At 41.0% G+C, this 12,039-nt stretch overlaps 1 protein-coding gene across 2 annotated transcripts in view; it reads left to right on the plus strand.

Moving 5' to 3' along the window:
* The window catches only part of LOC137190746 (collagen alpha-6(VI) chain-like), a 75,899-nt gene that overhangs the window by 40,130 nt on the left and 23,730 nt on the right, over positions 1–12,039 (plus strand). For both annotated transcript variants that reach the window (XM_067600327.1, XM_067600328.1), the window contains exon 22: positions 689–751. In XM_067600327.1, coding sequence (XP_067456428.1) covers positions 689–751 — 63 coding nt within the window. The remainder of the gene's footprint in view (positions 1–688; positions 752–12,039) is intronic.

Below are 12,039 nucleotides of genomic sequence, written 5' to 3' on the forward strand. Positions count from 1 at the left end.
GTATCTATATCTATATTATATCTATATATTATATTCGAATTATGACAAATAATTGTTTTTTGTATAGAAATAGAACTAACCTTCCTCTGCTTTGTGGGAAAGTGATTGTTGAAACTGTTTTTCTCTCTCACATGAATTATGGTGATGTTATTTATAAGCAGCCTCCACTCTGAAGTCCTTGGATCCTGTTTATCATTCTGCTCTTAGATTTATTACTGGTGATATTTTTAGCTCTCATCATTGCATCCAGTATGGAGAAGATGTGTGGTCTTCTCTGTCTGAGAGACGTGACAGGCATATGTATTTGTTTATCTGTAAGGATCTTATTGGGAAGCTGCCATCTTATAATATCTTATAATATATAATATATATATTATATATAATATCTATAATAGATATCTATAATAGATAGACATCAAACTCGGCTTTCACTGCAAGTCCCTCGAGTTTGCACTGAGTTTGGAAGATCTGCTTTTAGTGTCTACCACCCTGAACTCTTTACAGAGCACCCTAAAAATAAATACTTTGGTAACCCTTGATCAGTTTAAATCTATGATCACAAACCACTCAGCTTCTGTTTGTACCTTTTTCTCCTTTGTTTTTTCAAGTTTAAATAAAAGGAAAAAATAATATATCTATTAAACACTGAAACACCTGTCATTTCACCTCTGTGTGTGTCTTCCTGCAGGGTGCCCCTGGAGGACCGGGAGCTCCAGGACTCCAGGGCAGCCCAGGTACTCCTGGTCCACAGGTGAGTGATCAGACAACAGCAGCCATCCAACAGCTGAGAATGTGAAGCCAGATCTAAAGGGTTAAAGGGACAGTAGTTCACCTGATGAAGTTCTCTCTCCTTACAGTTTATTGCTGTTATCCTCCTTTCTGCATCCAACGTCTCATCAATATGTCTAAACTACTTTTGAGTTCCCACACCATATGTTTTGCATCCCCTCTGATCAACAGAGGAAGGCTGAACTGTGTTGTGAAAAAACATGATGTGTTTATATGTCATGTGTTATGTAATATGAAGCTTCAGCGTCCAAATGAGTCAAATCAAGTAGATATCTTTCAACGTTACAGTCTTTTTAGTGCCAAAGTCCCTCTTTTTGTTACTATACTTCCACCGCAGCTCAACAGGGAAACACTGTCCGAGGAAACACAAAGAGGGAATTTAAACTTTAAATTCAATATCTACCCGACTTGTGCAGCATTTATTAGCTAAATGTTTTGGACCAATCAAATTATAGTATCAACATGGACATGTATACAGATTTAGTAGCAAAAAATATTTTAATTTAATTTCTAAAGCCTGTACTTGCAGCTTTAGTTACACTGCCATCTATATCCACAGCTACGCATCAAACTGAAACCTTTAGTTTGTTTATTGATCAGTGAAGGAACCCAAACAAAAGCTGAACATCAGCAACTTCACTACTTTCATGGTTTCATTTCATCCAGTATGAAGGATTACAAGGTTACATACAAGGAAAATGTGTAAATATAGACTGCACTGTGTTTCTATTCAGAAAGGCTTCTGTTAAATTCATAAAAGCTCAGTTACAGCTGCTCATTTACTGCTCACAGTCATCCCTCTGCCAAACACACAGATGTTTCTAGTTCCACAGAACAACAAAAATCAGACTCATGTAGATAGTGCCTGTGTTTTTCCAGGAAGGTGGATTTGATAGATTTGGATGTGATAAATGGCTTGGCTGGTGAACAGACTTCCATGGAAATTCAGTGGAGCTGTCCTAGGAAAGGGAAACTGTGTTTTTCTCTGTGGGGTTTTTGAATGAAGAGAAAAAGGTTTCCAATTCTCCTCTTGTTAGATCATTGTCCTCCTCTATTTGTCTTGAAAATGTTGTATCAAATTGTTGCAGAAAAAGGTACCAGAGCAAAAAACTCTCTCTCGAAAATAAAAAGGGAGTCAGAGATCCAAGTAGCAAAGTGTTCTTTAATGCCGGCAAAAAAGGGGAGTAATCAGCACTTTACAACGAATCAAATCACTCCAAAGGTTTTTTCTTTGGGGCATTGTTTTTATGCCCTTGGGTCGGCTTAGGTCACACCTTATCATCCACCCTCCCTAATTTTTAACCAATTATTATGTTACTTTTATCTCCGTCACTCGTTGTTGGTCAAAACTCTTCAAAACAGGTTTTGAGCTGTTTGAGGATATGTACTGGCATATTCAATTCTACCTGATTATATCCAATTTTTATATATAAGTATTGGGAATCATTTTACACCATTATTGCCAAGTTGTCTTCTGGCCTCTTATTTTTTTATAAGTTATTCTAGTCATTTTACACCCTTATTTCCTGATCTCCTCCAGAGAGTATTTTTTTTACAAGGTGAAGACTTTAATGCAGGCCCAAGCAAAGTGACATGTAATACAAACACACTCAAATTTCTCCAGTGTATGATTATGATTCTTCTACCGTGCCTCTATACGTACATTGTGATTAAATATGGTTCATGAGATTATAACTACACCAATACAAATTGTATCACACTAGCCCTTATTGCTTGTGAACTTATAAAATCAATCTGCATAGCTTAATATTGTCTTTAAGCACACCAATGACATTTAATGAAAATACACCACATTTCCCCCCTTTGGGACTAAAAGTCTCATCGATAATGCACACTGTTTTTAGGTTCACAAACCATGTCATATCTTAATAACAGGGATCCTGCAATATGGGGAATGGGTGACAAATACATCAAAGTCATAGGGGTTCAGGCACATCCATTTAGTTTCAGTATCATAAGAATTAGTAGTAGTCTTAAGTAGCAAGAAAACAAATCAAAAACAATCATTGGACAATACAGTAGTTAATTGATTGTAGGACTAGATTTTGGTCCTTCCCGCAAGAAGGGTGGAGCGGGCAGCAGGTCAGTCACCACTGAGTTGTTATCAATTTCTCGTTTAATAGTGGAGCTGACGCCCTCCCCCCTTTGATGCCTTCTGATTCAGTGTATAAGTACTGCATGGGTTCCAACGGTGGTTGTGGTTGCTGTTCCTGGCAGATCCTGCTCCTCAAGAGCCATGGAGTTGATGGTGGCTTGTAGGGTGGTGGTGGTGGTCTGCTCTCAGTCCAGGTGGGTTCTGCTGATGATGGCTGGAATGCCCAGGTATACACACCGGCCAAACCTGGAGCTGCATTTCCCCCTGGTGTTGGTCCTGTTGGCATGTGTAGGCCATCCTGGTAATCTGCATTTGATTGCCCATCCATGCCATAATAGCACAGCCACTGTTCAGCCATGTCTATCTAGGGTGGAACATCACATAATGAGGATTGATACAGACTTCTGCCAGCTATTACTCCTCTTCCTCCTCTGCTTCAGCATCCATCTCCCTGCCAAGCTGCCATAACTCAAGTATCCTTTTATACTTCTGCTCGTATCTAGTTGATAGTCGTTCTAGTCCTGCCCTACCGCCTGATGGTCTTTTGGTATTCCAATGGGCTCCTGGTTCCATGCTATATATATGTTATCATCCAATTTCCATGGAGTCTGAGCCATTCGCCTAATTCTTTTGGTTGATCTATCTTTTGCTACTTGCTCACTAATTACAGTAACTTGTCCGGTTACCATAACTGGCGCGCATATCCCTGTCCACTTTTTAGGTAACGTTACTTTTACTTGTTGGTTGTTGTCACACAGCCAAAATATATCTGCTAGTGGTCTTGTGCCGTTGTCTAGGGATGGTAAGATGAACTGAGTGTAGTACGTATTAATGTTCATAACAATCAGTGCTAGCCCTTGGTCTATTATAACTTGCTCACATTGTATTGCCGCAGCATTTGTAGTATTATATATAAAGTAAGGCATGTTGGTTGGTAGAAATTTAGCTCTCCCCTGTTCTGGCATACGCAGCCACCTATAACTTAGCTGTAGACCGTCTTCTGATTCTACACTTAGCACTATTCCCAAGTTGCTAACATTATCCGTCGTTGCCCCCATTTGTTCCAATGTTATCTTTTCAGTTTGCTGCAGTAGCTTACTACTGAGCGCTGGCATTTTCTTTTTTATTTCTTGTCCCCTTGTTATACAGAAGGGATGTTTTATCTTTCTGGTTATTTTAGTTAAGGATGGTGTCCATGTGTTCAGTTCATTATCTACTCGTTGAGGGCATATAGATGTATTTTTAGTCCAATTCATATTTGTTATACTCTCCCAACTTGCCATTACCGTTGCACAGTATGCAAAGCAAGTGGATTTATTCGAACATGTTTCCTCTTTTATCCCTGGCATTGGTTTTATTTCTGGCAGTCTTTCTGAGTTATAGCATGTAATACAAGCGCGTTGGCTGACCTGTCTAGCAGAATATTTTACCAATTGATAAAACAAATTGCTCTCCCATCCTAATACCTCCTCTTCATCAATTTGGTGCACTGTTTCCTGCAAGCTTCTAACTTTACGATGGTTCACATACACCCGAGTCAATTTGATCGCTTCTTCGGCAGTCATTGTGCGATTGGACCTTATGTTTGTACACTGATTGTGAGAGCATTGCACCCGTATTTGTACTATCTCCTCTGTCAGGCATTGTTGGTGGACTGCATAAGTGTCTATTTTCATGTCTCCAGGTCCTAATGTTAGGGTTTGATTGTACTGGGCTGATCTTATGTATGTGAGTGCAATTACTTCTTCCTTCCATATCTTTCCCTCTAATGCTGCTACTAGGCCTGTGGCTAGGGCGCACTCTTCCAACTGCTCTTCTTTTGACACTCTTCCTGTGCTACTATACCTAGTGAGCATTACACCCATCCCCAAAACTACTAGTAGCAAAGCTTTCCGTCTGTTACTCCCTGGACTTCTCCCATGCTCTTGTCTTCCAATTATAGTAACTCTGTGGGTTACATTCAATGGGAATGGCTCCGGCTGATATTCCCTCTCCTGATGAGGCACCTGAAGTTTCCCTGACTTCTGTTGGATCCTCATGACTCTGTCTGACTGGGGTTGAGCTACTACTCATTGGCTCACCACTGGTTGACCCTCTATCTGTCTCTCCTCCCACTGCTTACTGACTCTCTACGTCTAGCAGCTAATCTTTGTGATCTTCTTTCTCCTTGAGGCCCGCACTGCTGTCTCTCCTCTTGTCGGGAGGCATTGCCATCCCTTTCTGGTTCTTGTCGGTGCTGTTGTCTATCTTCCAGTTGGGAGGCGTTGCCGTCCCTTTCTGGTTCTTGTGGACTTCGTGCTCTGCAGCAATGGTTGAGATGAAACCAAAATCTCTTACCCTCTACTTTCAGTGCAGTTGGGGTAGCTAGGATCACCTTCAATGGTCCTTCTCGTCTTGGCTGATCCCACTTTCGTTCGAATACTTTCACGTAGACCCAGTCACCAGGCACAACTGTCCTCAGTTGTTCTGGGAGTTCCACGTCCTTGCTCTCGGCCACAGTTTTTATCTGTTGAAACACAACCTTGTGTATTTGGGTTAGATGTTGCAGATAACATGTTAGTTCTCTTTTACATTGTTCAAGGGGTGGCCCTTCATATGGCCCCCTACGATAGGGAACCGGCATCGGTCTCCCTGTAAGCGCTTCATGCGGTGTTAGATGCGTTAGTCGGTTAGCTTGTGTTCGCATAGACATCAATGCCAACGGCAAAGCATCCACCCAGTTAACCTTGTATTGGCTATCTGCCATAATTTTTCTGAGCTTCGTCTTTAAGGTACCATTTTCCCTTTCCACAGCCCCCTGAGACTGTGGATGGTACACACACCCAAACTTTTGTTTGATCCCTAACATCTTTAAGGCTATTTTGACTGTCTCTGCTACAAATGACGGCCCATTATCAGAACTGATAGAATCTGGTATTCCAAATCTCGGAAAAACCTCTCTACACAAGAATTTAGCTACTGATCTACAGTCCGGACCTTTCGTCGGGATCGCTTTTATCCCTTAGCCTCTCTCCCTCCAATTTAGATGGGTCCATCTTTTCAGGGTATTGTTTCCTCAGCTGGGCCCATATTCGGCTCCAATATCCATTAAATCCGAAAGGATCGTGGCTGTTTCCTAACAGCACCGCCGGCATGTGTGCTCCCATAAAAACTTCTTCTGTAGCAGCACTTCCTGCCATGTGCATGAGCAATGCTTTGATGTCACCCAAAGCCAAAGTGACTCCTGCTGTGCTTTCTTCTGATGCTGTGATCCACTTATTTGCTCCCTCATTCAAGTCTGGCAGTCTTCCTGCTAGACCAATCATATCACAGAAGGACCACGGAGTATATTGAGGAATCTGGTTTCGACCCTTGGTCACTAATGGCATCTGGAGAAGGGGTGCCTGTTTAGCATTTGGTCCTGTAGTTTTTCCATTTCGGAGTTGCATATCTAAGGGGCTGAAAGAGGCTTCTGGCCTGGTTGTCCATTCCGCCAATTCTATTGATTCCCCTTCTAATACTCTTTAATGTCTTTGCATCTCTTCCAGTTGTTCCATCTCCTCCAGATGTTCCAGCACCAGCCATTTTTTTTTCCAAATCTTTTAGCATTTCTCGTTCTCTCTGCTCTTTCTGCAGACGCTCCTCTAGGCGTTCTTTTACTCTCATAAACTCCTCACCTAATATTGCTCGGCGTCTTTTTCCCTCCACTTCATCTTCCACTGTGTGAGCTCCTCTTGGTGATGGGAGCTGAGTCCCCTCACATTTTGGGAGGGAATGAGCACGGGGTGTCATTAGGTCGTCAGTTTGGTATCGTCGTTCTGTATACTGTGACCCCTTCTGGCTGCATTCCTCCTTTTTCTGGCTCTGTACAGGTAAGGTGTGTCGTCTCTCCGATCCACAGGCTGTCATTTCCTTATCATTACATGTTGTTCTGGTTTTGTTTGGATCTAATTTGTCCACCTGGGAGCGTGTCTTCTGTCCGTAAGTCTCATAGGCATCGAGATATGCTGTCCTGGCTTTATCTGTATCTAATTCATCCTCCAGGGAGCGTGTAGTTTGCCTGTAAGTCTCATAGGCGTCGTCGAACCGACACTTCCTCTCTCTGTGAGGAAGAGAGAGGAAGTGTCGGTGCAGCTGATACCCTTGATGACTCATTGCGCGCTGGAAGATCTTGTGTGTCCCAGTTCAATATGAATCGTCCGGTGATTTCTCCCTCAGCTTTAGCTTCTCGTCCCACCAGTGGGCACTGTTTTACTCGTACAGCTTCTTGCTGGGGGGAATATGGAGGTGGCTGGCTTGTTTCCATCGGAGCTGAGGGGGTAATTTGCTGCTCTGCCTCCTTTTTCTTGCTTTTCAAAGCGGGCATCTGTTTTATGTCCAGTATATGTTGCTTAGCAGTGTCTCTAAACCAGCTGAGCACTTCACGTTCTCTGGCGCGCTTTCCTTCCCTGCTGTTGCTGGTGTCTTTTGCCTTGTAGTGTTTGATGTTAGCTTCTACTTCTTTACAGCAGGCCACATCGAAAGTCCCCTTCTCAGGTCACTGAAGGATGCCTGTTGTTCGCTTATGCCACGTCTTCATACAATGTCTTATTTGTTTGACCTGGTCTGGATGCTGTCTTATCACTAACTCCACTGGGGTTAGCAGTCCTTCCTGTTTTGTTATTTTAGCTCCCATCACTCCTTGTTTAGCACTGCCTTCTTGCCTGGTGATTTCTGGCTGTCCGTCTTCCCTTGTTTAGTATTAAAACTAATATTTTGCCTACTGTAGTAGCCTGTTTTAACTTTGGTACTAACTCTGGGTTGTACTTTAAGAACTCACTCCCGTCTTCGGCTCGGGTTTTTTCGAGATACCCAAATTTACCTGTCTCCCACTCTACGTTCCTGGGAACAATCCAAATCTGCAGCCGCGGATCTATTGCCCCCCTATTTCTCCCCGAGATTGTTAAATTTTCAGGGATTCCTAAAAAAGGGCGCAAAGGAAGAATAGCTACACCTTTGGGGTTTAGGCACAGGTTATCTAATGTTACGGCTAGGGTGAATGGCACCCATAAACTGCGTATCACGTCTTCCCAAGGTACTGCTGGGAACTCTTCTTTTGTTTGATTCAAATTTATGATCTTTGTCAGTTGCCACAATTTCTGGTTAATTTCTTGTTCAGTTTGCCAGTGTTCTATGCCGTCCTCGTCAAAATATGTGTGTTCCAGCCAAAAATGTGTTTTTACGCCTTTAGTTTCCACATTTCCCTTATTTAAAAAATGACTGGGGGTCAATACCTCATCATCACTATCACTTTCCTCTCTCTGTTTAGCCATTCACTATTTTTACACTCTGTTGTATTTATTTAGTTTTACTCTTGTGTGTTTGTGTCTTTTTCCCCTTTATTCTGCAATATTTTATGTTGTTCAGAGCTATTCTAGTATGTTCGACACAATCATACACCTTTTCTGCACCTGTGTATGTGTGTATGTGTGTGTATGTGCGTGAGTATGAGTGCGTGTAGGTGCATGTGTGTATGTGTGTGTGTGGGTGCGTGTACACGTGTGCGTATGTGTGTGTATGTGTGTAAGTGTGTGTGTGTGTGTGCTCTGCACTCCTTATCTACAACAGTTCTGGCTTCGCGCCCAGACTCATGCACAGGCTTTAAGGTCCCTGCCTTGGCACTACGCCCAGGCTTATTATCTGTTGTTTTCGAGTTTTCTCTCTTTTTTAGACTCAAGTTCATACACTTTTTAACACTAAAAAAGGGCCTTTTGATTACATTTCATACATGTATATATATTTATGACATACACTACTTCATACTAACTTTAACAGAATTATCACTTCTTCTAGATGATGTAAAAAGATATGCCCTTATCCTAGAGGCATAACTTTATCAGCTCATTTTACCCTAAAACGCTAATTTCTAATTCTCGAGATATATTTTTTTCTCCCGTGCAGACCCCCCACTCTTTGGGAGCGGTATCCGTGAACTTTCAGATATGCCCTTATCCTAGAGGCATAACTTTATCAGCTCGTTTTACCCTAAAACGCTGATTTCTAATTTCTCGAGATATATTTTGTTCACCCGTGAAGACCCCCCACTCTTTGGGAGCAGTATCTGTGAACTTTCAGATATGCCCTTATCCTAGAGGCATAACTTTATCAGCTCGTTTTACCCTAAAACGCTGATTTCTAATTCTCGAGATATATTTTTTTCACCCGTGCAGAGCCCCCCCTCTTTGGGAGCGGTATCCGTGAACTTTCAGATATGCCCTTATCCTAGAGGCATAACTTTTCTTTGACTCTAAGCGCTTACAAAAACTCACACTTGTGTTTGTTTTGATTAGGTATGGCGCAATACTGGCAGCAGTCTAATTTAAGAAAACCTCAACATTTGATCTGTTGGGCTGGTTGCATTCCATGGTATTCCTATCTACCAGATTCAACTTAATGAATGTTCCAGGATGGAGATAACATGCAGCTCCCAACTCAACGCCTAAATTTTTACATTGGGTTAAGAGAAGTTCAACACTTAAATCTTTTTTGCTTGTTGAGTCCCATAGCATTCCAGTCTACCAGATTCAACTTAATGAATGGTCCAGGATGGAAATGTGATGCGACTCCTAACTCGACGCTTCATTGATTTTTACATTGGGTGTCAGGGAAATACTGCTCTGATCTTTCTAGCTATCCCTGATTTATTGCCAACCTAATCAACCCTCCCGCAAAAACCACAGTTGCTAACATCCAAACAGCTATACATACATTAAATATGATCCCATCACATTCATTCCTTTCCGCACCATGGTTTTGCTGAGGCATAGCAAACACAAACATCAAAAGACAGACAAAAACACTTAACACATATTACACCAGCTACTTGGCCTCTTATAATTGCTTAAATTTAGACAGGTTAGGTTCAGAGGAATGGATCATTTACCTGGGCGGATCACATCTCCCGCACAGACACCACTATTAATTGGCAGATATTAAAAAGGCTCTGCTTACCTTAAGAGATTTGGTGGCCCGTAGGTCTGGGGGAGGTGAGAGTGCCGCCTGGCAAAGGATCCGACTTCCTCCTAGCTGAGGCTCGCCATGTATGTTGTATCAAATTGTTGCAGAAAAAGGTACCAGAGCAAAAAACTCTCTCTTGAAAATAAAAAGGGAGTCAGAGGTCCAAGTAGTAAAGTGTTCTTTAATGCCGGCAATAAAGGGGAGCAATCAGCACTTTACAACGAACCAAATCGCTCCAAAGGTTTTTTCTTTGGGGCATTGTTTTTATGCCCTTGGGTCGGCTTAGGTCACACCTTATCATCCACCCTCCCTAATTTTTGACCAATTATTATGTTGCTTTTATCTCCGTCACTCGTTGTTGGTCAAAACTCTTCAAAACAGGTTTTGAAGAGTTTTGAAGAGTTCAATCATTTTACACCATTATTGCCAAGTTGTCTTCTGGCCTCTTATTTTTTTTATAAGTTATTCTAGTCATTTTACACCCTTATTTCTTGATCTCCTCCAGAGAGTATTTTTTTTTTACAAGGTGAAGACTTTAATGCAGGCCCAAGCAAAGTGACATGTAATACAAACACACTCAAATTTCTCCAGTGTATGATTATGATTCTCCTACCGTGCCTCTATACGTACATTGTGATTAAATATGGTTCATGAGATTATAACTACACCAATACAAATTGTATCACACTAGCCCTTATTGCTTATAAACTTATAAGTTAATAGGTTAACTTAAATTACAAAACGATACTTACAATTACTTACAATAGTTGTTTCTCCATCCACATGTTTTTATGCACATTTTTAATTAGCACATAAAACAACCTGAGTAGAAATGTTAATAATTCTAGTAAAAAAGATCAATATATATTTCTATAGGTCAGTTGAAACATTTTATTGTTCCAGACTTTCTATTTCCACTCTGGTTTTAAAGCAGAGCTTCTAATAAATGGAGAGATCATTTACGACACTAAACACATAATGATGATTTTAGCTGCATTTTAATAGTATAAAGTTTATTAAGCTGACAGTGTGGATGATTTTACACTCTGATTCCATCACTGCAGCTAAGAATAACATGAGACAACTGTGTGATGATAACTGGAAATGAAAACGAAATATTGTTTTTTATTAGAAAAATAATCAACACTGTTAATTGGCTCCCGTGATTATAAAGCAACATTTGGGTCAGATAGACCGCATCAGTCATTAACTACTTTTACACTCTTTGTTTCAGTAGCAGAAACGTTGTTTTTTATGTGATATATTCAGATGGTTTCTTCATCATCCAACTAAATAGCAAAAAATACTCTCTGTACTTAAGTCATATATGATAATTCCTACATGTATTTTAAGCCGTAGCCTAATATGTGGAAATTATTGCTAGTGTTTCTACATCTTATTCTGTTGTGTGATTACAGGCTGTCATTTACATTTCACTTCGTTGAATATGACTTTTTGCTGTCTCCTAAACAGAAGTTTTCCGCAGGTACTTGGTATCACCGTTTCATCTCATATCATGAAGTACTTCATTCATGGTTCTGATTATGTCACTCGTAATTAACAACCCCGCTTCTTTCAGATGCACACGCTCGTAGCTGGAAAACCTTGGGTTGACTGAGCTAGTTGATAACCAGCTTCGTAGTTCTGGTTATCTGGACGGCCAATGTTAGGTTCAGTGAAGCCAGATAATGAAAAGATATCCTGGGTATGTTGAACTTGCATCGTAGTACAGGCCTCTGGTCTCCCTGAGTGACCCCTTTAAGTGCATGTAAACATACTAAATGATAAAGAGACAAAATGTTTTGTTATAAAAATTAGAATTATACTGTGATTCGATGTCTTAAAACCTTACTATGTGAGCATTCTTGTTTTTGCATATCATGATGAATCTTCCTGTTTTGCTCTGCAAAGTTGCAGAAACAGCAAACGTAGCAGCTAAGATTAACGATGGGGGGCCAGTACATGCATTAGAGGACATCAGGAGGGAATAAAGGTCAGAGACAGGTTAGAAGGGAGTTATCTCGATTCAGGGACCTACACCTGGCCAACCAATTAGAGAACTGAGAAAATGTCATGACGTTATCTGTGGAATATGTCTGTAAACATTAGGAGAAATATGAGACGCCCATTTGTAAGGTATATAAACCAATTGTGAATAT

The sequence above is a fragment of the Thunnus thynnus genome, chromosome 10 (genome assembly GCF_963924715.1).
Source record: "Thunnus thynnus chromosome 10, fThuThy2.1, whole genome shotgun sequence".
In the NCBI taxonomy this organism is placed as follows: Eukaryota; Metazoa; Chordata; class Actinopteri; order Scombriformes; family Scombridae; genus Thunnus; species Thunnus thynnus.